This window comes from Balaenoptera ricei, chromosome 6 (genome assembly GCF_028023285.1).
Source record: "Balaenoptera ricei isolate mBalRic1 chromosome 6, mBalRic1.hap2, whole genome shotgun sequence".
Taxonomy (NCBI): Eukaryota; Metazoa; Chordata; class Mammalia; order Artiodactyla; family Balaenopteridae; genus Balaenoptera; species Balaenoptera ricei.
The window spans coordinates 88040188-88066149 of record NC_082644.1 but is presented as its reverse complement, the minus strand read 5'-3'; the positions used below and the strand labels follow the sequence as shown (position 1 = coordinate 88066149).

The 25962-nt window shown below is 43.1% G+C and overlaps 1 protein-coding gene across 4 annotated transcripts; it reads left to right on the top strand.

The window, feature by feature from the left end:
• Positions 1-7535: 7535 nt before the first annotated feature.
• On the top strand, positions 7536-25743 carry SLC25A51 (solute carrier family 25 member 51). Of its 4 annotated transcripts, XM_059925115.1 has the most exons (4): positions 7536-7837; positions 11683-11805; positions 11900-11957; positions 21214-25743. In XM_059925115.1, the coding sequence occupies exons 1-4, from the start codon at positions 7834-7836 to the stop codon at positions 22142-22144; spliced, it is 1116 nt and encodes a 371-aa protein (XP_059781098.1). In that variant the 5' UTR covers positions 7536-7833; the 3' UTR covers positions 22145-25743. The 4 variants fall into 4 exon arrangements, with proteins under 4 accessions (XP_059781098.1, XP_059781095.1, XP_059781097.1 ...); XM_059925112.1 differs by lacking the exon at positions 11900-11957 and having other exon boundaries at positions 7539-7837; XM_059925114.1 differs by lacking the exons at positions 7536-7837; positions 11900-11957 and adding an exon at positions 7849-7894.
• The last annotated feature ends 219 nt before the right edge of the window (positions 25744-25962 follow it).

Here is a 25962-nt window from a genome sequence, read left to right as displayed (position 1 = left end):
GCCTGGCCTCAACAGGTGGAGCCCTTGGCAGACGCTCTGCTTCTCCTACAGTCACAGGACCCGGAGATTGCCTTTTTAAGATTTGGAACACCGAGCTCTGGCCGGCTTCAGGGAAGTGCTTGCTGTCACTTGACCAAGGGCCCAGCAGGGACAGACAGCCAGGCTTACCATGTGCTCTCACAGACCCCAGGGACAGTGCGTGCAGAAATGGGCAGACAGGGCAGGCTGGCATTTGGAGTTGGCCCATCGATGCTCATGAAGGGTCCTGGCTGGATCAGATGGTCATCCAGCAAACTGCCATGTCTGTCTCTACCTTCCAGAATCGGTTACCAGCAAAGACAAATGGGGCAAGTTGTCCGGTGGAGCCAGCACAGCCCAGGGCTGTAGATGCAGGAGCACCTTCCAGAACCCCCCAGAGACCCACTCAGGTACCCTCTAGGCACTGACAACCCCCAGCCCCTCCCCTCTCCTCAGGGCTGTTGTGTCACTGCCAGGAGCCTTGGGACTGCCACCTACTGCGAAAAAGTGTCCTGTAAAGATCTACTGATACAATAATTCTGTGCGATAAGCTGTATAATGTATATTTAATGTGAAGCTTTTAATATACAAGTGTCTTGTTTAAATGTACCTCACTGAGCACGCATGTTTTATTTCCTTAAAATGCAAACGTGTGCCCCAGGATCTAGTTTGATTGCCGCCTACTCGCAGAAGCTGAAGTTCTGCCATCATCCCCCAAAGGTGGATCTTGCAAGAAGAAGGAACCTTCCTGCTTCCTAATTAAGAGGAAGCTAGAGCCCTAATGAGCTTGTTAAATGGAAACAAATTAATTTGTTCAGCAAACATTTGTTGAGTGTCTACCAGTCCTTGGGCCTGGTGGATACAGAGGAGAATAGGACCCAACCTCTACCCTCAGGAAGTTTCCAGTGTGGCGGAAAAACAAACAGGCAACTACACGTGATGTAATAGAGGGGGGCCGTGGGTGCCCAGATGAGGGGGAGTTGAATTTGCTTGCAGCGGGTCAGGAACAGTTGGGCCTTGGCGGATGAGTAGGGAGCCTGGAAGCCTGGTGTTCCCGGCAGAGGTAACAGGTGGGGGGATGGTCGGGGGAGTCAGATAGGCCTGGTGTGGCACAGCCTGCACGGTAGGAGATGGCAAGGTCTCTGGGCCTCCGAGGGCTTCATCCGGTGGAGGTAGAAGAACAGAGCAGGGCAAGGAGAGGGGTGTTCATCCCCTTGCGGCAGGAAGTCATTTTTGGTCTCCCTGAAGACTAGGAGATGCTGGCCTGTTTTCTGGAAAGCAGCAGGCAGGGCGTGACTGGCACACTGTTTCCCATTGTGTGCCCTCATGCCATCATCATGATGATGTCCTTATGCAGCCTGAGCAGGAGGGTCTGCAGCCCAAGCCCCTTCCTCACACACAGGTCAGCACCTGAGGAGGCATAGGGACTCCCGGCTCGCCTGGAAGCCTGCTCTGGAGTGGAGGCCGACCCCCACCTGGCCCTGGAGGAACTCACTGCCTCTCCCTCTCTCCCAAGGTTGTGGCCCGCTGTGCCCCAGTGGGCCTCTTCCTCCCCCACTACCCCCAAGTCTCAGGCTTCGATTCCATATTCCAATGACCCAGAATCCACACCTCCAACTCCTAAGCCCCTCAGAGCACGCCCCCCACCACGGCACACACACACACACACACACACACACACACACGGCTCCCTGTTCAAGGGATGGCAAAGCCCTGGCATGTTCCTGGGCCCACCAGGCCAATGCCAGTGCTCTGTGACCAGGAATATTTCCTGAAGAGAGAAGAGAAAAATGTCTCTTGTGGTCACTTTTATGTGTGGGGGAGTTTTTTATTTCCATTTTGGTTCAATTTAACAAACATTGAGCATGAAACAGGGCCTGGAACGAGCTGGTGACCTGGAGCAGGAAGCTGAGCACAGGAAACATCTTCCTCAACTAGTCGACAGGAAGTGGTGGACGACCTGCCCTCCCTCATCTATGCACAGAGACCAAGCGGCGTGGGCCAGAAACTGAGGTTCAGAGAGGGATAGGAGGTTGCTCAAAGACACACAGCAAGTCCATCTCCACATACCACAGGTGCTTGAGGGTGGCCAGCTCAGAGGTTTACCCTGGCCAGTGCAGCAGCTCTGGGAAGACTGGGGTAGGGGTGGGGATTCTTCTAGGACAGAGTTTATTAGCCAGTTCCTTCTCTCTTGCTCCCTCCTGAGTGGGAGCGTCCCAGCCTCCAGTGACTAGTATCATCTCTGGCTTTGGGGGACAGTTTTGAAGGGGCCATGATCTGACTGGGTGGCAGGATGTCACCAGTGTGGTTCTGGCGCCCTCATGTGGTTCTCTTCAGCATTGCAACCAGTCTCAGGGGGAGGGAAAGGCAGCTGTTAAGTCACTTGGCCTGTTACAGAGACAGAAACTGAAGCCCAGGCTCATATCCTAACTCCATCCTTTCCAGCTGTGTGACGTGGGCAATGTGCAAAAAGCTTCCATTTCCTCCACTGTAAAATGGCACGAGAAGTGACCTCACGGGTTATTGCAAAGATTACACGCAGCGTTGGATGAACGCCCTTCGCATGCCTGAGCTTTCGTCAAACTTCAGACGTCAGCCAGGATGAGAACAAGGTGAGCTTTCATAGGAAAGGCAGGGGTCATTACAGCCACAGGATTTCAAAGGAAAGAGGGTCTGGGGTTCCAGGAAGGCTGGGGCATTTTAGGAGGTGAAAGAGGAGTCCACTTTACAAATTAAAAATGCCCCAGCTCTATTGAACATCATGAAGGATCAGCGCTCAAGATCGGTTTCCTCTCCAGACTGAAGTCCAGAGTGGCTCTCTCCATTCCCCCCTACCGCGGCATCTTCTGCTGCCCCATCTTTATTTATTTAAATTAATGCTAACATACTATATTATTTAAATAATAAGCAGCTGTTGTGTTTACTATTTAAATAATTGTCACATCTGTTTATTTCAATATTGAACCTATTTATTGTCTTTATTGTTTAAGCATCAAATCCATGCAGTGTCTTTACTGTTTAAATATTAAACACATATCATGTTCATTATTTGTCTGTCTCCACCCACTAGAATGTAGACTCCACATAAGCAGGGGTCTAGGAGAGCTCCCAGCACATAGCGGGTGCTCAATAAGTATTTGTTAAATGATTTAACAATGGTAAAAGTTCCCATTTACAGCGGGCTTACTGTGTGTGCCCTACACATTGTGCACACACCGGTCCCCCACCATGAGAGCAGGTGAGAAACTGAGGCTTAGAAGGTGAAGTGGCTGCTGGGAAAAGCATTAGTTCAGTTTAGTGGTGGGGGCCCTGCGTTCCTGCTCTGTACCTCACACCCCAGAGGACAGTCACAGCCCAAAGGTTAGCAGGATCGAGAGGGAACTACAGAGTCCCTTCTTCCCAGAACAAAAGAGAAGGGTGACATTTAGAGCTTCGGGTGACATATTCCCTGAGCCTCCATTGCCCCCTCCATGTCCACCATGTGAAGGAGAATGAGCCTCCATCGTGCTGGGTCTGCCATCGGGGAAGCCTCCCTCAGGGAGGCAGAAGGTGGGCTCAGGAAGGATCCTCATGCTGAAGTGGGGATATTGAGGCTCTGAGAGGGGGAGAGCCTTGCCCCAGGTACAAAACCAGGAAGTGGTGGTTCTAGGATTCAAACCCAGGTCTGCTGACCTTGCAACATGCCACGTCTAGTTCAGTGCATCCCACCTTTGCCTCATCATATAGTTCACGTGGGCCTCTTGTAAATTACAAATTCCTAAGCCCTTCTGGGAGATTTTGAGTCAGTAGGTCTTGGGTGGACACCAGGGACCTGTGCTGGTAACAAGCTCCTCAGGTGCCTTATGATTAGAGAGTCCTGTGTAAAGGGCCAGTCTCCCCGCTGCCTGCAGCTCACCATCCACAGATCCTTCCCCAAGTGCCAGGCACCAGTTCCCAACAGTGCTTCTGTTCTCAAAAATGGTGGAGGCGGTGCAGTCCCAGCCTCACCTCTCGATACATACTGAGCTCAAGCAGGTCACAGGACTCCCCTGAGCACACAAATGATGTGTAAACCAGAGGGAATGACTATCAAGTAACTGCTTGGACGACCCAAAGACTATTGTGCAAATGTTTGACGTTGTTTTATTGACTCAGCCCTTGCTAGATAAAAATGTGTTTGTATTTCACAAGTATGTGTCACTTAGATACCAAGTAAAGTGTCCCAGGATCCCACCCAGAGGTTGGCAATTGTTCTGAGCCCTGAGAGCTACCAGGGGGCATAGGCTCTGCCCGTAGGTGTGCCTGGGACAAAGGCAAAGTTGGGGAACAGGAATGAGGTCAGGGAGAATGAGAAACCTGGTGTCTCCTTCCTTACACACTTCTTCCCATCCCATGCTTCTTCTGGAGCCCACCTTGTTTTAAGTCCTAGTCATGCTTTATGGGTCACCTCTTCCAGGTAGCCTTCCCTGATTGCAGCTAGTGCATTTTCGCTCTTCTCTGCGCACTCACAGCACTTGGTATATGTCTGTTTCAAGCCCTGATCATTTCTCCTTAGGACTAGACCCCAGTTTCCTCTCTGGGCTGCAGGCTTATTCACGCACACATTCCTGAGCCCTGCAGGTCCCTGGGTTTCAAACTTTAGGTTACTATTATGGGTCAGGGTATCAGTTGAGAACTGTTGCTTCCCAAAGAGTTTGAGAAGAACTGCCTGAGGCTTGTGTTGGAGCTAGAGAGGCCAATTGGCCTCTCCCCCGGAAATTCTGACTTCATAGTAGGTCTGCTAGAATCTAGCTTTTCAATCTGTAAAGTGCATACGAGTCATAAAGGATAGCACTGTGGGGCAGCTCTGTGTCAGGTAGTTAGGTCAGGAAAAGCAGCAAGAAACCTCTGTGTAAGCTGAGCAATGAAGGGTGAACAGGACTTTGCCATGAAGCAGGCAGAGCCTTTGAGGCACAGAGGACATTGTAAAAGAATGCAGGGACGTGAACCAGCAGTGGCTGGCCTGTGGCTGGAGCCTGGGGGTGTGAAGGGGAGTGGCTGAAAAGGGAAAGGAAGGTCACTGACCCCTTGCTAGGGAAACACTGCTGGTGACCTTATCTGGGCAGAGCCACTCACGGTAGCCAAGGCTCCGATGACAGCTTGCGTAAAGCTGTTTTTGTGGACATAAGGGCCCATAGAGCCTGAGTGCACTAGACAAGTTTCTAGAAAGCATTTTGGTGGGAGGGGGAGGGGGAGTAGAGGGTGCTTAAGCAAAGATCCAACAGCAACATTCCCATGGCCCTGTTCCTAAGAACCCAGACCCTCTCCACCAGCATTTTATTTGGGCAAACACCCTTTTTGCCAAGCACTGAGCTGGAGGGTCAGAACCAACTCAGACAGCTCTGCCCTAGTAGGAAAGGGAGACAGACACCTTCACAAATGATTATAACATAAGCAGATATTAGAGGTGCCCCAAACTTTGTGCTATGGGAAGGCAAAGGCAAGAGCAACCAAGTTTGCCCAGGTTAATCAGAGAATGCTTTTCAGGGGAGAAGGCAAAGGGCCTTGAAGGGTTAACATGTTTGATTGCTGAGAGCCAGTGGTGAAAGGGGGGGGAAAGGTCTAAGAAACAAGGATTTGCAAAACATTGAGAGACTACGCATGGCTGAAGCACAGAATGTAGCTGGAGACGAGGTGAACAGATTAGGTAGAGGGGCCAGGACATCGAGAGCCCGTGAGCCAAGTTAAGGAGTTTGGATTTGTTGAGGAGGCAAGAGGGAACCCCTGGAAGTTTTTAAGCTGAGGACTGAGATGATCAAAACTGAGTTAGAGGATGTTATCCGACAGCTGATATGGAGGCTGGAGGTATGGAAAACAGTTTAATAAGAGACTGAAGAATGAATAAAACAATGAGTGGATGAGGACAGAAAAATGAAAGGATAACTTTATGATGAATCCTGAATCAGAAAATAGAGGTTTTTTATCTCCAACATTCATATGCCCAAGAAGAGCCAATTAAGGACCTGGGAGGTTTCTGACGAGGAACTAAGAGCTGGAGGAGCAGAGGCCAGCGCTGTGACCTGCAGCATAAAAGAAACGGACTGGCTCAGCTCCAGACACGCGTGTGCCTGTCAACCTGGATTCCCCTACTCTTTCAAGTCTGTTGTCCCCCAGTTGTGTGTTTAATTTCAATCTTTGCCTCCTCTTCGGGTTTTACCACAGGAGAATAACCTCTCTATTCTAATCTGAAATGAATTATTTATGCTTATGAACATGCTGGATGCCTGCCTGATTTATTTATTTTTCGAATAATACATCTGAATAGGAGTTCACACAAGACAGGGCAAACATAATTCTGACATAAATGCCTTTCCCCAACTGTTGCCCGATTTTAAACACTCCAAGCTACTGCGTAGCTTTGTCATTATCCTGTGGAGCCCCAAATCTATCTCTGCACACTAATTAGATGCCAGGTGCCTGCATCTGACAGTCAATATTTGCACTATCAGACCCCACCACCTGACTTTTACAATCTTATCTCCTGCTGCTATGACTTTCTCTGCTAGTCCAAGTTCCACTCATTCATCTTCCAAGGCACAGTTCAAACACCTCCTCCCCTATGAAGCCATCCCCAGTTCTCTCTTAAGGGGAAAGGCCCCTCATGCATCTGAACTTCCAGAGTTTTTGTTTTTATATCCTTCGTTGGACTCTAAGTTCCCCGAAGAGAACACAATGCGCACACAGTAGGTACCTCAGCAGAACATTTGCTGAAATTAGGTAGCATGATCTCTCACATCCCAAGGAGCAGTTAATCAGGCCAGCTCAAGCAGATGAGACAAAATTTTGGAGTCAGTATCTACAAAGTGCTCTCAGGGGAAGTGGGCCAGGAGAGCCACCCACCTATAGCCATACCGTATTTCACTCCAGTGGAGTTGCTTATTGGACTAATCCCAAGTGAAGAGCATACGCTTCACATATTGGATGAGCCTCCTGAGGAGCCTCGTTGTTGCTCTCCAGGCTGACCTTTCCGTTCCCTTCAACCCCTCACATCTGTGTGCCTTCCAGTTTATAAGTTAGAGTCAGATCATTATTCCCAGTGATTCTTACAAGGGCCAAAGGATGCATGCAAGGCCGGCGTTACTTTTCAGAGATCTGGGGCTCAGGGACCAGTGACTTGTCCGAGGTCACCCCCAGCAAGGGTCAGGGCTATGACTTGACCTAGGCCTCCTAACTCCGGGTGAAGTCCAAGACGTGCAAGTTGTCTGAGACTGAAAAGAAACAGTGTTTTTTAATGATTTGTATATTCTAAAGTACACACAGGTGTTCTGTGAACTGCAGTATCAGTAGCTGACACAAGGCCACTCCGAGGGTTTGATGAAATCTAACCAAGGATACAAAGGGAAGCGAGGCGGGGACTTTCAAGTCCTAGGCGCACGTGCGCTTGCCACCCACACTATCACTTCCCAGTGGTCCTCCCGCAGGCTGCGCACTAGAGAACGCGTTGGCTGTTTGTGGCACGGCAAGGCCACCGTACGGCAGCAAGGGTACGGTATTCCAGCAAGTGGAACCCGAAAGCCTGACAATAGGTGTGATGGGTGACCCTACACCTGCCCTGCCGCGCCGAACCGCTGCCAGGAGTTGGCCGGCGTCACTCGACCCTCTGAGGGTTTAGAGAGAGGCGGCGCCGCAGCGTCTCCCTCACGTGACCGGGCTCGGCGGAAAAGAGCGCGTCACGCTCCGCCCTGAGCGCGGGTCGGTCAAGGTCTGCGCCTGCGCCGGCTCGGTGGCTCGCGGGCTCGCGAGCTCGCCAGTCTGCAGGCGGGTCGCTACCGGGCGTGGAGCCGGGCGCCCGGGGCGATGGGTGAGTACAGGAAGCGGCCGAGAGGAAAGCACGGGGCTCCCCCGGCCTCCGCGTGGAGTGAGTGGAAGCACGAAAGAGGGTCTGAGGAGGCCGCCTGCACGGCCCTCTGGCGCGGCCGTTGAGGACTCACCCCCCCCCCCCGCCCCGCCGCGCGCGCGCGCAGTGCGCCCCCCCGGGGCGCCCCGCCGTTCCCGCGCGCGCCATCCCGGGTGGGACCTGCAGCCTCAGGGCCCAGCTCTTGCCTCCCAGCTCTGCCGCCCGCTGCCGGGCTTCGCTGGGCCAGGAGCGCCGTCCGACTGCCGGAACGAGCCTTTCCGGCGGAGGAGGCAGTGCGTTCATTTGGGCGCGCCCCGGGAAGGAAGGTGCCTCCCGGCGCGCATCGAGAGCGGGGCGGGGAGGGGCCGGGCTTTGCCTGCGGCCCGGGAGAGCGGCGTTGGGACCGCGGAAGGGAGCCTGCCCCCTCGGGGTCTGGGATTCCGGGACCCCTGGCTCCGTTGAATGTCCGGGACGGAAGGGGCCTGGTCGACCCCGTCCGCCACCCTCCCCTCCCCCTTACCACAGACCGGGGAAATGGACGCCTGGAGAGCGGTAAGTTCAGCCACACAGCCAGACAATGGTTATTCTGCGACACCATGTTGCTTCGCGTTGTGGGAAACTCGGTGGTACAGTGCTTTTTTTGGAGATGCGGGGGGCATTGTTGTTAACTGAAAATCTCTGTACCACTTATTTAGTATTAAGCTTATCTAGGTGGAGCGTGTCGGTGCCTCAGCTATATTTACCCTTTTTGTTTGTTTGTTTGTTTGCTCCTTAGAGCTGTACACGGCTGGTCTTAATCCCCACCTTCTGTTTCTCTGCCTGCAATCTGTGAAACAGAAAACCTTAAATAAGTGTGTAGTGCCCTTTCTAGTCTGAGCTTCCTCTGACCTTGTTTCGAAAGGATTCCATAAAATCAAGGGGTGCTAGGACCGTTCAGGTCCGCTAGTGGTTCCAGAGCACAGGTCGGGCGCTTTGGATCTGGAGTCACCTTGAGTGCATCTCGGGGAAAGATCACAAGTTGTTACTTTTAAGAGGAGTGGACTTGTCTGGTCTCTCCTTTGGTAGATTAAAGTAAGCCCAGAGAAATGGATTTTTAAATTGTAGACATTGCTTTGTATTTATAGTAACAAGATAGTGTCCTAACTAGGACTAGAACCCAGTTTAATCTTGTCCTGAATGCTGACTCAGACCTGCTGACTTGTGGGAGTTAACATCCTTTGAGAATTACAGTTGCTTTCTCCCCAATTTTTGCACAGAGACCTTTGTGATGGATCACATCTCGGTCTTATCCACGTGGGCTATAAATTACAGTGAGCATTTAGACTTTACACTGTTTTCTTATGCCACAGAAGTTTGACACTTGGAGTTGCTTAAAAGTCAGCTTAATTAACTTTGTTTCCTAATGTTGACATAGGTTGAGTGTTTTAGGTAGCAAACAAATGTAAAGTTATGGTAGATAAATTTTGCAATAAATTGCAAAGAATTATTATACATGTTAAAGAATTTAAATCTAGAGAAAAGTTTAGCAAAGAAATTTAGTCATGTTCACAGAATAAACATGAAAAATTTTAAAGTCCATTGCTACAGAATACTGTGCACACTAGCCTTTCTTCTCTTGCCAAATTAAGAACCTATTCACACGATCCTGGTGTGTAGGACAAAATGAGGGGGAAAGCTTTAAATCTGTAAAGTCTGGAAAGGTTTCATTACATTCCTTTCTCCTATGTCCAGGCCTGTTTTTAAAAATCTGAGACCCTAAATGTACACTAATGTTCTTTAAATTTCTTAGAATAGTTCAGTACAGCGGTCAATAAGTGACTGGCTAACTTCTGTTAGCCACAGTTTTCTATCTGTTTAATAACAGACCCAAAGAATCATGACAAAACTAGTTGAAGTAACTTTAATTTGCAAAATTTTGGAAAGTAATGCAAGTGCCATTCCAGTAAAAATTAAAAGTGAACATGGACAAAATTTTGTTGTTCAGTGTATAAGTAACTTGGTTTGTGTTATCAAGGAACATATATTGTTAAACAGCTGGTAGGTAGTGACTTTATAATTTAAAATATATTGTTATGTGTTCAGTATGTAAAAATGAAACTTTTTTACATTCATAAATTGTCACAACGTGTTATGGTATAATAACACATAAATCTGGATATTTCTGTTGATTTTAACATTTAGTCCTGAAACTGAAGAAGAGCAAAGCATTACATAAAGTATTTCTATGCTAAATTGTTTTTTAAATGTTGGTTAATCTTAGATTGGCAAGTATAGTACTGATAAGAGTTTAAACTCCTGTCTGGCAGCTGAAATGATAAGAAGTAAGGATGTAGAAGACTAATTGATTAATAATTATCAAACTTTGTACCCTGGCAAACTTCTCAAGCATGTATAGAACAATTTTTCTTAAAATGCCATTGATTCCTTTCACTGGTTAAGAGCACAAAATGTAACAGACAGAATGTCTGTTTTGAACAAATTAAAAAGCTGTGGGGGTTTTTTTGTTTGTTTGTTTTTTCAATTCTCCCTAAGTCAGATTTATGCATACTCACAAAAGCTGTGTGTGAAGGACAGCTATCATACATAAGGAGTTGTATCTGAATTAAGGGAAACAGCTGTTGAAAGGGGAGTTAGCACAATTAGTCAGCAACAAGTTAACAAGTTTAAAAATTGAGTCTTCAGATGCTCCTTGGCACAGTGCTAATACTACATGAGGTAATTCAGGTGTTGAGGAAGTCTATACAGCTTTTAGGAAAATTGCTCTTCTAGAAAAGCACGTCAAAACAATGGGAGCAGCAGGTTAGGGAGTTCCCACCTAGATATCAGAGCTACAACTTCTCATATCTGTGCTGGAAAATCCTGTTTTTCCTGGATGGACTAAAAGTTCAGAACAAAACAGGGACATTTTTAACCTTTCTTTCTTCATTTTAAGATCTCAGTTTCTTTCCCCCTCACCCTGTATTTCAGCATGATCCAGCAGAAAGATGGCTGCTTTTAGAAGTGGCTATTTTATTTGTCTTTCTGGGGTGAGACTGTTATGGAGCCTGGATACTTCAGGCTCGTATGCATCATGACCAGTGTCCTGCTGTGGTCAAAAAACTTAGCAATGGACTTGGTGAACTTGGCTGCCTGCTGCTGCTTTGTTCTGCCACTGATGAAGGTCAACCTCAAGGTGTACTTGTCATCAAACCTTTTAAGACTGGAGGCTAGTTGCCAGATATCAGGGTCCATCCCTGCAGGATCTTTCCTGTGGGCCACGAGAAAGATGCTCTTCTCTGGAGCATAAATTAAGGATATGCTGCGATGCACGAAGCCTAAACAGGCTTGGACTCTGGAAAGGGTGCATATCACCCCAGGTCAAAGCCACTGTGGTGAAGAAACACTAGATGGTACAGATGGTAAGGTGACTGCCAATTAGACCAAAATTCTCCATGGACTGTCTTAAAAAGTAATAGTGAAGGTTTTGCTTAAAGCAAAATACATAGCCTTAAACACTCAAATTATGAAACAAAGAATAAATAAAAATAAGAAATTTCCCTTCAGTAAATTAGAAGAAAATAAACCCAGACAAAGCAGGAGAAATGAGATGATAAAGAGGAAAAACAAATTTAAAAACTGAAAAATAGTAAAATTGGTAAATTTAAGAACTGGTTCTTTGCTGGGATGAGAGGAATGTGAATTAGGTAAACTGACTACCCTGCTCAAGAAAAAAGGGAATATAGGCACACAAGATTAGAAGTGTTTTTTTAAAACAACAAGTGCTTTATAAGACTATATAAATAAACCAGACTTTTTTTTTTTTCTTAAAGGAAATCCAGTTATCAAAGTTGACTCCAGAAGAGAGAACCTAACAGACCTAACAATGGAAGAAATTGAGAAGGTTATCAAAAAGCTACCATCCCCCAAAACACCAGTCCCAGATGGTGTTTCAGGTGAATTCTTTTAACTTTCAAGAAAAAGATAATTATAAGATTTAAATTGTTCACCAGCTTAAAGAAGGAAAAATGACAGATTTCTTTTACAAAGCCAGTGGGACATTGACACCTGAACTTGACATGAAGATAGTACTGAAATTGGAAACTTGGTATGTTATGAATAGTGATGTGAAATTTTAAAATTTTAAAATAAAATGTTAGCAAACTGTATTTAGTGATACATTAAAGGAATATTTCACTGTGGCCAAGTAGGATTCACCTCCATATTGCAAGGGCAAGAAATACACTAAGGTATACACCAAATAAATACATCAGAAAAGAACAATAATAATAGTTTATCCTTGTTGAGCCACCTACTGTGCTGTAGACTACTTTCCTGGGTGCTTCACGTGTATTAATTCAGTTAATTGGCTGGCCTATGAGGTAGGTAACATTCTTATTTTATAAACGAGGAAACTAAGCCACAGAGACATTGAGTAACTTGCTGAAGGTCACACAATAGATTTGTAGTGGAGCCAGAATTTGAACCCAGGCAATTAACTGTATCTGTTAAATGTTACACTGGCTCTGTTTCCAGTATCCGTATGATCTTCTTAGTAGCTCCGTAAAAGCATCTGACCAAAGTTCAAGATAGATTCCTGGCTTAGTGGCAGTGGAAAGGGATGGAGGTGGTAGTAAAACAGGAATCAGTGTGTATCCCTCCCGTGTTTGGAAATTCTAGGAGACCCTTATTATCAGTTGACCATTAGTACTAGAAAAATGGAATCCATTTTTAATGGGAAACACAATTTCCTAGTAAGTAACAGGGGGCAGGGGCTTCAATTATAATTGCAGATATACTGATTCTTAGAATGAATGCAGAATGAAGTTTTGGGAGTTATAGTGTAATTTGTCAGATGAAATTATATGATAGTACTGGGAAGACATGCTCCACTTCATGTTTGCAGAACAGTCCTAAAGATGGGCAGGGATAGATGGCAAACAGGCAATATTACTTGAGAGGGAACAAATTTTATATGGGCCAATTGATTAGTGAATATTTTTGTGTCATGATGACTTGTTTCCCTCTGTAAACTTGAAACTGCTAGGACTTGGATTATGAACACTCAGATGACAAGAACTTCCTCCTCAAACCAAAAGCTGGTGTCATGCTTCACAGTTAATCCCTGTGGAGTTGTCACAGATGTCAAAGTATAAGGATGTTTACTATTACCATAATTTAATTTTGCTCAGGAGGTATATGCCAATCCAATAAGAAGAAAGGATGCATACTATAAAGGAGAAGGCAGAATTATCTGTGATATATAGTAGAAACAAGCAAATCCACCAAAAAACTGAGAAATAGAGGACTATTGGCTGCTTCTAACTTTAATACACAGGAATTGGTAGCTTTCTCATATGCAGACAAAAAGCAGTTAGAAAATTAATTGGAAGAAAAGAACCCTTTCATAATAGGGACTGAAAAGGTAAAATACCTTTGAAGGTCTATATGAAAAAATTTTAAATGCTAAGGTTTGTAAAAAGAAACAAGTAAACAGGAAGATATCACATCCTTGTAAGGTACAATTTTTTTTTTAAGGTTCAATTTTGAAAAAGTGACAGTACTTTAAATTTATAAAGTCACTTCTGCTATAAAATACCAAGATTTTTGGGAGGAATATGACAAAAATACACTAAAATTTACCTGGAAAAGTGTGAGAGCCTGGAAAACTGATGATTCTGACAAGAGTAAAAGGGAAAGCCCTACTAGATGATGAAATCTATTCTGATGCTACAGTAGGTTAAAATCAGTTGGACCTAGAGAAGAAATACAAGGCTATTGTGGAACAGAGTGGAGTGCAGAAATAAATGCAGATGCTTGTGAGTATTTAGATGATGCTAACCAGTGAGGAAAAGAAGGCTCATCAGTCAGTTTCTAGGCAATCTCTTAACTTTGCTTCATTCCTTATACTGAAATTCCAGAGAAATTAAAATACAGATGGTAAATGAAACCATAGAAGTTGTAGAAGGAAGCATGGATTACTTGTTTATGATTTTAGAATAACGAAGGCCTTCTATGAAGGACACAAAACCTAGAAGCCAAGATCAGTAGATTTCATATCCATATTAGGAACTTCAGCATCACAAAAATGATACAAAGTAGGGAAAGTATATGCCACAACTTGATTAATATAACTAGGATTGATTTTCTTCATGCACAAAGAAATTTTCCAAATCAACAAGGAAAAAAACAAAGTGCCTATAGAAAAATGGATAATGTGAAATTTTACAGTACTAAAAGAAACTCAAATGGTGAATAAAAATGAAAAACGCTGAATTTTATTTATGTATGTATATATGTATGTCTGTCTGTCTGTCTGCGTTGGGTCTTCATTGCTGCGCCTGGGCTTTCTACAGTTGTGGCGAGTGGGGGCCACTCTTTGCTGCGGTGCATGGGCTTCTCACTGTGGTGGCTTCTCTTGTTGCAGAGCGCAGGCTCAGTAGTTGTGGCGCACACGGCTTAGTTGCTCCGTGGCATGTGGGATCTTCCCAGACCAGGGCTCGAACCCATGTCCCCCGCATTTGCAGGCAGATTCTTAACCACTGTGCCACCAGGGAAGCCCCAGAAATTACTGTTTAATACCTGGTGCTGGAAATGGTAGGGCAACTGGGACTGGCATACACTTAATGGAAATATAAATCACAGTAAGTTTTCTGGGGGCAATTGGCTGTAGCTATCAAATTAAAATGTATTCCTGGGCTTCCCTGGTGGCACAGTGGTTAAGAATCCTCCTGCCAATGCAGGGGACATGGGTTCAAGCCCTGGTCCAGGAAGTTCCCACATGCCACGGAGCAACTAAGCCCATGAGCCACAACTACTGAGCCCGCGTCCCACAACTAGTGAAGCCTGCACGCCTAGAGCCCATGCTCCACAACAAGAGAAGCCACTGTAGTGAGAAGCCCGCACACCGCAACGAAGAGTAGCCCCCACTTGCCACAACTAGAGAAAGCCCGCATGCAGCAACGAAGACCCAACGCAGCCAAAAATAAAAAAATTAAATTAAAAAAATAAATAAATAAAATGTATTACTGTTTGAGCCAGCAGTCCATTCTAAAGATTTACCCTACAGATAAACTTGTGAGAGTTCACCAGGTGTAGGTACAGAGTTGCCCGTTGCAGCATTGTTTAAAAGGAAAAAAGGAAAAAACAGTGACCATAAATAGGAGATAGAGTAAATTACATGTAATATATCCATTCAATAGAATACTACAAAACCATTCAAAGCATTGTGATATCTGCTGTTGTTAGCAGGTTTTTAAGCACATTGTTGTACACCTTTTTCACTTAGTGGTGTGTTCTTTTTGTGTATTTTTTAAATGATGTATAGGTTGGTGGGGATGGGATGGAGTGTGTGACTGGAGTCGTACTTACTAGGTAAGGAGCCTTTGGCAGTAGTCAGGCAGGAGATGAAGAGGACCTGGGTTGGGACCGTGAGCCTGGAGGAGAGGATGTATGTGTATTTAATTAATTTACAATTTTATTTTTCTCTTAAAAAAATATACATCTTTTTTAAATGTCTTTTTTTAGTTTATTTTATTGAAGCATGGTTGATTTACAGTGTTGTGTTAATTTCTGCTGTACAGCATAGTGATTCAGTTATACATATATGCATTCTTTTTCATATTCTTTTCCATTATGGTTTATCACAGGATATTGAATATAGTTCCCTGTGCCATAGAGTAGGACCTTGTTGTTTATCCATTCTCTATATAATAATTTGCATCTGCTAATCCTAAACACCCACACCATCCCTCTCCCAACCCACTTCCCCTTGGCAACCATAAGTCTGTTCTCTGTGTCTGTGAGTCTGTTTCTGTTTGGAAGATAAGTTCAAGTTCATTTGTATCATATTTTAGATTCCACGTATAAGTGTTATCAAATGGTATTTGTCTTTCTCTTTCTGACTTGCTTCACTTAGTATGATAATCTCTAGGGTCATCCATGTTGCTGCAAATAGCATTATTTCATTTTTTTTTTTAATGTATTTATTTTTGGCTGCGTTGGGTCTTTGCTGCTGCGCACGGGCTTTTTCTAGTTGCAGCGAGCGGGGTCTACTCTTCATTGCGGTTCGTGGGCTTCTCATTGCGGTGGCTTCTCTTGTTGCAGAGCATGGGCTCTAGGTGAGCGGGCTTAGTTGCTCCGTGGCATGTGGGATCTTCCTGGAACGGCTCAAACCCGTGTCCCCTGCATTGGCAGGCGGATTCTTTTTTTTTTTTTTTTTTAATATAAATTTATTTTATTTTATTTATTTTATTTTTGGCTGCGTTGGGTCTTCGTTGCTGTACGTGGGCTTTTCTCTTGTTGCTGCGAGTGGGGGCTACTCTTTGTTGTGGTGCACAGGCTTCTCATTGTGGCTTCTCTTGTTGGGAGCACGGGCTCTAGGCGCGTGGGCTTCAGTAGTTGAGGCACACGGGCTCAGTAGCTGTGGCGCACAGGCTTAGTTGCTCTGCGGCATGTGGAATCTTCCCGGACCAGGGCTCAAACCTGTGTCTCCTGCATTGGCAGGTGGATTCTTAACCACTGCGCCACCAGGGAATGGCAGGCAGATTCTTAACCACTATGCCACCAGGGAAGTCCTGCTCTATTAAATGTATTTTTAATGTGTAAATTTAATGTGTAACTTTTTCTAAAGTAATATACATTTCTTTTGTGAATTTTTGTTTAAATGATTCATTTGTTGTTTTATTGGATCTACGAGCAGCCCAGCTCCAAGGATTCTGGCCTCTTGGTGAAGCATATTGGTGACTTCATAATCTAACTGCTTTAATACCTGCCAAAGTTAGAAATAATTCCTCTCTCTGAGCCAGACCTTCCTTTGATGATTTAAATTGCAGTGGAACAAATTTTTAGAATGTCAGGGGACAGTTTTTTTACTGTCCCTTTATTCCCCATCATGATAGTGCTAAGCAGCATTTAGAGACAAGTCCCACTCCTCCAGCCTCTGCCAAAGGTGAGGTTTATTCAAATGAACACAGAGTTTTGGTGCCCAGGGATAGTGTGGCTGCCCTGGAGTTGGGGGTGGACAGTGAAAGGTTGGAGCTCTGGTGCTGTCTAGTTCTACAGGTGTGGCCAGGTGATAGCGGGGAGAAGATTCCTGACCCCTTTTATTACCTTCCTTATGGCAGACTTCAGGCCTGCAGTGGTTTCCAGGCATAATTCTTCTCAACTGAGGGCATGTTTATCTTTTCTAATAGAAATGTGATAGCAAGCCAGCTCCAACTGCAAACAAAGAGGCATTGGGCTAGAGTGTACAGATGTTACATTTTCTTCTTAATGTAGTCTGTCTTCTAGGAAAAGGGCACACAGATCTAGGTGTAACATGCTTAGGAAAATAATGTTTCTATTAGCTTCACATGAGAAAGGAAAAAAATAGTACATAGTAGCATCAGAGGGTCTCGGGATCATCCTTAGGGTCTCTGATAATGCAGGTCCTAGCCTGCTTTTCCATCATTGTCTGCCACCCATCCATCTCGCACCCACATTAAAGCTCCAGCCAGACACCCTTCTCAGGGATGTGATGCCGCTGCTCCTTTGACACGGGGCCTACACCTTAGCCTGTTCTGCCTTTGGCTAAAATGTGCCTCACCCTTAGGTGCATCCAGAGTCCTATTCACCTTTCAGAGCCCTCAGACCCCTCTGTCTTTCCCTCCAGACAGCTAATTAATGACCCCTTCCTCTGTGGGGCCTTTATACCTTCTATGTATTTCTGTGGTTGCATTTACCACACTGTGGTCCAATTGTTTGCATGTCGTATCTCCCGAGGCCAGCGTCCTTTTATCTCTAATCTCTGAACGTTAAGGAGTTGGATAAGTTGGTTGAATTAAAATCTCTTAGTATACTGAGGAGGCCAGTGTAAAAGCAGGCAAAGAAGAAGAAGAAATTCCCAACAAAAGTAAATGAAAGTCTTCTTGATAATGTTATCCTGTAAGTCTGAATGAAGCAAATACAACAAACAGTACAGTGCCCACTGTGTCCCCAGAACAGCAGTGGGACCTGGTGCACTGTACTCTTCAGCTGACTTCTGCCCCAGTGTGCAGGGTGGGTGGCATTGGCCCGTTAAAACTGTGGAAACAGCCTCAGAGAGGTACAGCAATTTGCCTTTGTTCACTTGGGAACTTTGTCACATCCTTCTGTCACTGTTGGCCTTGTCCTGATTAGACCTTAGTTTTTTCAGTCTCCAACTTTTGAAAACAGAGTAAATTGAGACAAATTCAACTTGAAAAATATAGAAAAGGAAAATACAGCATTATTATGAAATTAGAAAATGTAAACTACTTATTTTGGCTTTTCTATATGTATATTGATAAAAACAGAATTGTGCCATGTCAGTAAAAATATTCTCCTTTATTTTTTCTTCTGTAACACTTTATTGATCAAAAAAAGGACTCACTGCTATCTGAAACTTCATTAATACTATTAAAAATTCAAAATTAATATACTGAACCTTAAATATAAATACTCCTTTATTTTTAGTACCTATATGACATCCCATCAGGTGGCTACATCTTAATTTATGCAGTGTGTCCCTTACTGTTGCGCATTTAATTTTTACTCCGTATTTCTGTTAAGAGCATTGTAATTGTCCTATAGTTGAGTCTTTGTCTACCTCTCTTGTTAATAATTATTTCCCTAGGCTATATTTCTAGAAGGAAAATTAGAGTCGTGTATGTGTGTTCCATATTTTATGTTACATGTCTGTGGCTCCTGCACATATAAGCTCCTCAAGAACTGATGCTTTCTGATTATGTGCCTCACTCTGCTCTACCGTCACATGATGACATTTCTCTTTAACACCTTTTGTCCTGATGCTTAGCGGTTTACAGCAGCGTGTGTGTATGGAGAGGGGGAAAAAAAGGAACTTGTTTTTTGTTTGTTTTTGTCATAAGTCAAAGAGCTAGATGGTTTACCTGACTTATTTTGTTCTTATTTATTTATAATTGAAACTGTGGTTAAAAAAAAAAAATCAGGGACTTTCCTGGTGGCGCAGTGGTTGGGAGTCTGCCTGCCAATGCAGGGGACACGAGTTCGAGCCCTGGGCTGGGAAGATCCCACATGCCGTGGAGCAACTAAGCCCGTGCGCCACAACTACTGAGCCTGCGCCCTACAGCCCGCGAGGCACAACTACTGATCCCACGCACCACAACTACTGAAGCCCGTGTGCCCTAGAGCCCGTGCTCCACAACAAAAGAAACCACTGCAATGAGAAGCCCGCGCACCACAATAAAGAGTAGCCCCCGCTCGCTGCAACTAGGAAAAGTCCACGCGCAGCAATGAAGACTCAACACAGCCAAAAAAAAATTAATAAATTTAAAAAAAAATTAAAAATAAAAAATCATAAGATTTACCATCTTAACCAATTTTAAGTGTAAGTTCAGTAACATTAAGTATATTTACATTGTTATAAAACAGATCTCCGGAAATTTTTCATCTTGCAGAACTGAAACTATACCCATTAAACAATAACTCTGTTCCCACCTCCCCCAGCCCCTGATAACCACTATTCATCTCTATGAATTTGACTAGGTACCTCATATAAGTGGAATTACACTGTATTTGCCATTTTATGACTGGCTTATTTCACTTGTCCTCAAGGTTCATCCATGTTGTAGCATGTGACAGGATTTCCTTCCTTTTTAAAGCCACATAATATTCTGTTGTACGTACATACCATGTTTTGTTTATCCATTCGTTCGTCAGTGGACACTTGGGGTGCTTTCACCTCTTGGCTATTTGTGAATAGTTCTGCTGTGAACTTGGATGTACAAATATCTCTTGGAGACCCTACAATAAATTCTTTTGGATATATACCCAGAAGTGGGATTGGTGATGATATCATATGGTAGTTCTATTTTTAATTTTTTGAAGAACTGCCATACTGTTTTTCCATAGTGGTTGCACCATTTTACATCCCCACTAACACTTGTTATTTTCTTTTATTTTTTTTTAATAGTAGCTGTCCTAATGGGTATGAGGTTTTCATTTGCATTTCTCTGATAATAAGTGATGTTGAGCATCTTTTCATATGTCCGTTGGCCATTTGCACATCTTCTTCGGAAAGCGTCTGTTAATTGCTTTGCTTGTTTTTAATCAGGTTATAGATGACTGGCAAGGAATGATCTTGCCATTTTAGAAAGCAGATGTATTCTAGGGGTAGGACCTTGCCTTCATTCCACTCAGTGGGCTAAGCCTGTGTATTTAGGCTTCAAATCTTTTTCAGCATGGTCTGGTACAGCCACTCTTTGTCCCAGGGCAGCCTCCCAAAGTCATTGCCATCTGTGGTATGACAGCAGGAACATGAACTCTGGAGGCAGACTTCATTTCAAGATGCCAGCTCCACCAGTTACTAACTGTACCTTGGATGAAGATGAGTATTGGTTTTTCCATTTGTAAAACTGGGAAAATAATGTTTACTTTATGGAGTTGTTTTGAGCATTAAATATGTGAAAATTGTGCTTAGTATATACCTGCAGGCCTTCCTTGACCCTGTTCTCCCAGCCTCCACCTCACAAAGTATATGCTCACTGTCCCTTACCTGTGTTCCCATAGTATATATTTATCATAGAAGGTATTACACTGTGGAGTGATTGTATACCTTGACAGAGCCTTCTGTTAGATTGCAAGTTCCTTGTCTTTGAATCTCTAGCACTTAGCAGAGGGCCTAGTTTACAGTAGATACTAAGTAAGTGTTAGTGAACAGAATGACTGAATGTATGTCTTGCTATTTTATTTCTCATGAGAGGACTTTGTTTCAGAAGGATAATAGCATGTACCATTATGTAGTGTAGGCATTACATATGAACTAGTCCAGTGGTTCTCAAATTTTTTGGTCTCAGGACCACTTTACACTTAAAAAATTTTTGTGGACCCCAAAGAGCCTTTATTTGTATGGATTAATATTCATGGTCTTAGAAAAACAAAATTTTAAAATATTTATTAATTCACTTTAACAATGATAAACCCATTACATGTTAATATAATCAACACATTTTCATGAAAAATAATTATTTCCCCCCTAAAAAATTAATAAGTATGTTTTACAGTTTTGTAAGTCTGTTTAATGTCTGACTTAAAAGGTTGGTGGAGTCTCATATCTACCTCTGCATTTGTTCTGTTGTGATAAATTGTTTTAGTTGAAGTATATGCAGAAAATCCAGCCTCACATGGATATGTAGTTGGAAAGGGGAGGACCTCCTGGACTGCTGAAAGGGCCTCAGGGCCCTCCAAAAATACTTGAAGAAATACTGATCTAGTTTAAAAGGGAAAAATGTAATAGAGTCCAGAAATTGGAGGAAGGATTAGGGGAAATTTTCATATGTTTAGCACTGTATATAAAGGTTTACCTATTATCATTTTATTATTTGTAGGTTAAAAAAATCCTTCCTGAAGAAGATCTTAAGCAACACAATGGATTCAGAAGCTCATGAAAAGAGGCCACCAATCCTAACATCTTCAAAGCAAGATATAGCACCTCATATTGCAAATGTTAGTGAAATGAGGCATTACTTGTGTGGCTGCTGTGCGGCTTTCAACAATATAGCCATCACATTTCCCATTCAGAAGGTCCTCTTTCGGCAACAGCTGTATGGAATCAAAACCCGGGATGCAGTACTTCAGTTGAGGAGGGATGGATTTCGAAACTTGTATCGCGGAATCCTTCCCCCTTTAATGCAGAAGACGACTACACTGGCACTTATGTTTGGTCTCTATGAGGATTTATCTTGCCTTCTCCGTAAGCATATCAGTACCCCAGAGTTTGCAACCCGTAGCCTGGCCGCAGTACTTGCAGGAACGACAGAAGCAATTTTCACTCCATTGGAAAGAGTTCAAACATTGCTTCAAGACCACAAGCATCATGACAAATTTACAAACACTTATCAGGCTTTCAAAGCATTGAAATGCCATGGAATTAGAGAGTATTATCGAGGCTTGGTGCCTGTTCTTTTCCGTAACGGATTCAGCAATGTCCTTTTTTTTGGCCTTCGAGGTCCCATCAAGGAGCACCTGCCCACGGCAACAACCCACAGTGCTCATTTGGTCAATGATTTTATCTGCGGGGGCCTGTTGGGTGCCATGTTGGGAATCTTGTTTTTTCCAGTTAATGTTGTAAAAACTCGCATGCAATCTCAGATTGGTGGGGAATTTCAGTCTTTCCCTAAGGTTTTCCAAAAAATCTGGCTAGAACGGGACAGGAAGCTGACAAATCTTTTCAGAGGTGCCCATCTGAATTACCATCGGTCCCTCATCTCTTGGGGCATAATTAATGCGACTTACGAGTTCTTGTTAAAGATTATATGAAAGAAATCAGTTAAGTGCCATTAATCAACTGAATAGACCTAAGAAGAATGCAGTTTGGCCCTGTTTCTAATTGGCCAAATACAAGTTGGTGTTATAAGTCCAGGGCACAATGAATTACGGGCAAAGCTGTTTTTCTTAAGCACCAACAAATGCAGAATAAAAGGTTTCAGTAGGAAAATTTAAGGTTTTTGGGAGTTTTTTTGGGGGAGGGTGTTCTGTTTGTATTTTTTTAGTCATTATCTGAGAACTTTAGGCTAATTGCCTGGTTAATAGCTGTCTATCTGATGGCTTTTGACAAGGAAACTACCAGCCAAGATACATGATTCTTTTTTCCAAAAGTCTTCTGTATTGAAGCATAAGTGGCCATGACCAGCCAGAGAAAAGGCTCTTAGGGTCCCATGATTTCTCAGGCTTACTTCTATTACTCCATTTCTTCTCTGCTTTTAGGAGGAGTTACAAAGGGTAGTTTTTGTTAACTTAAACATACACATGGTAGGACAAAGGAGCAGAAGAGAGAAGAAAAGCAGCTTATTATGTATAGGATTTTCATGATAAATTGTATTCGTTTTGAAACTAAGCACCTGTTGGGATGGTCATTATCCAAATTAATTCTCTTTAGACGTGGTAGACTAAAGCAACTAATGACATCTCCCATTTTGCTTTCTAGGGTGGAAAGTTTTCTCTGTATTTCTCAATATGACCTTAAACCTTCCCAAAATATTTTTATATTAATTTCACTATTTCGTTGTCAAAAAATGTGGAGACAAATTTTGTTAAAGGTGTTTCATCCCATTAAGAAGGTTCATATTACAGGTATCCCCCGCTTCTCCAGAGTTTCCTTTATGCCACTTTGCTTTTACAAAAGACCTATATTAGTACCTGTTTTCACTAACCAAAAGAAATACGAAGATGATTTTTGCTTTTACAAGAAAAGGTGATTGCTTCCTCACTCTATGCCATTTCGGCTTACAAAAAGTTCCACAGGAATTCGGGGGAAACCTGTAATTGCATTACAGATCCAATTCTGTTTAGCTCAGCTTTGAATTGTTCTTGCCAACTTAGTGAAGAGCTTTGGAGTTTTGGTATTTTTTCCTTTGAGTAGTAGTTTGTCATAGTCAAGTATCCTGTTCTCTTGAAACTCCCTTTAAAAAAACAACATAATGCTTCCATAAAATTTTATTTTGGAAGTCTATTAATAGGACCTTAGATTTTTTTTTCTGGTTTCTAAGTGTTCTGGGGAAGGGGAAAAAAACTCAGGATAGCTTTCACCCCACAGTGTTAAGCTGTCTTTTTTATTTTACTCTTGGAAATAGAGACTTCTGTTATGATCTTTACGTTTTGGGAACCCAGTTTTACCATTTTATCATTTAAACAGTAAGACAGTTTGAGAGGATAAAACCTAAATAAAGATATTTGAAGGGTTAGTTTTAAATTCTAGAAGTTGGTGATTGGTGGATAGTATACTTATCCCTTACCTAACAGACAAAAACTTACTTGTCAAAGGAATCAGATTTTAAAATACTTTTTCCCAGATAAATAAGGCAAAGTGACTCATACACCAGTTGAATAACTAACACAACATACAAGACATCCTAGAAAAGTGGTTTATCAATCTTTTAAAAATCCACATCTGTAAGTATGTAGTTAAGATTACCTTCCAGCATCTGACATGGAGCAGAGCACATGGGTTTTATTACCAGTCTTTCATCATTCTGGGTAATTGCATGTGAATATGTGCACATGCTGACCAAAATAAAGTCAGGGTCTCAATGGTAGTTTACTCAGTTTCTGGACAGATAGTCCAAAAAAGATGTTTACCTCTCAGTGCAGGGTGGCTGGTCAAATGACAGGAACGTCCTCCTTCCAGCTGTGAAGGATTAGGAGGCGTTGTCGAGCATTTGCCAGGCAGTCATGGAGCTCACTAGCTTTACAAAGGCTCTGTTTGTTTGACAGCGTTGTGCTGGAAATGGCAGTTAATTCTAGAAACCAAGATGCAGATGTAAGGATTTGAGAAAACGAGAATTTGACACGAAATAAATGAGAGTAGCATCCTTTGGCCTATGGAATAAAGTCAGGATTTCAAGTGGGTTGAATTTCAGGAGTGAGTGGCAAAGGCACTGTGGTGCCTGACCCCCTCGCTCACGTGTGTGTCCAGCACTTCTGGGCATATCTGAGTGCTCAGCATGTGGCTGGTGAGTTAGCCTGGGGTCACACGCTGACCCTGGGAGTAGACTCCACTGGCCTTCAGTTCCACGGGGCTTCCTTTTGCCTATACACTCCATGTAGGTGATAGACATCTAAATTCTAAAGCACTTTTGTGAAATACAAGTGAAGTGAGAATTTGAAGGAGGATGCTTCCTTTTCTGCTATCTCAAACGTGGCATTTACAAACAAATATTTTTTAATGGTTTTAACTCATATTTTTTGATTTCTTTGTCACTTTTTACAGCTTTTGAAGACCAAACTGCAAATACATTACCAGGGTTGGTTTTATGTTGTCCTACATTTCCTTAAATTTGACAGAAAACTCAACAGAACTTGTGGTAGCCAACAGCTTTGTCTGAAATTTAAAAGAAGTCAAAATGTGTTATTAGTAAGGAAGAGATTCTAACTATTGTTTTTGCCTTCAGCGTGAACTAGTATGGTAATAATTTTGAAAAGGCAAACATGAATGAATAACTTTTATCTGCAAAGCTTTAAAAGTGGCCTTTCTGTTACATACGTGGCACAGACAGCTCATGAGCACAGGGCACTTCTGGTCTTGCCTCCTATATACTTCATTCTGATGCCACCAGAAATGTGTTATGGATTCTATACTTAACACCCTTAGAGTGGTATGAGCCCTCAGGACTGTACTACAGAGTAAACACAACCTCTATATGGTGGCAAATGTATGTGTCTTTGTTTCATTTATGGTTGGAGACAAAGTTGATACTTTTGTCTCAATAGTCAATATTCGTCTTACTTTATGGTTGGTTATATAATCACCTGCTATATATTACGAACTGTGCAATGAGACAGAATTGTGCATATATAATCATCTTTGGAGACCTGAAATTCCCTGGCTTGATTACAGTGGTGATACTCAGTTATAAGGCTGTACAAACCTTAATAAGAGGATAATGGGTGGTACTGGAGGGCTTCATGGTAAGCCAATCATGTTGACCAACACTGTTCAGTGTAGATGAAGTACTGTCATGTGAGGGGCATGCAGTCAAGATGGAAGCGAGGTGGGAGATCACATTTAAAGAAAGGGTAAGCACTCAGACTTGGTTTCTTTTAAAATAGTCTTTGTTTTCTCACGTGCTTATAAATGTGTATCAAAGACTTGAATAGGCATTCCCCTTAAATCTGAGGATTTTTAGTTTTTAATGCTGTCTTTTTGCCTAATAGTGAATATTTGCTTGCCTAAATGGCTCCCAAATTGTGGAGGAGTCTACATGTTTCCTTTTTTAAAGTTTCATTATTGAAAGTGGTTGTTTTTGTTTGATATTTTGAGTTTTGTGACTATATGAGTTTAAATGAAATCTGTTAAATGTTTCAGAGTTAACGTGTTTCTTTTGGTATTTCTGATTGGAATAAATTTTTTTTTAAGTCCATTTTTCTGGTCTTCCCTTGTGGTTGGGTTAGGGTTAGTAGCACTTTCCTTTTTGTGGTAGATTAGTCTATTAGTCTTTTTGTTGGTAAAACATTCAGCACACTACTTTGACTATTAGTGACTTCACCTGATAACTTTGTAGGTAGAACAGTTCTTCATTTATCCATTTTGTTTGGTCAAGAGGAGTTCCAGATAAGTGAATTTTCTAGATAGGTTAACT

Coding starts and splice junctions, on each gene's coding strand:
- SLC25A51 (XM_059925115.1), top strand. Junction 11,806..11,899: donor AGTCCCAGATGGTGTTTCAG/GTGAATTCTTTT, acceptor TCTTTTACAAAG/CCAGTGGGACATTGACACCT. Junction 11,958..21,213: donor GTACTGAAATTGGAAACTTG/GTATGTTATGAA, acceptor TATTATTTGTAG/GTTAAAAAAATCCTTCCTGA.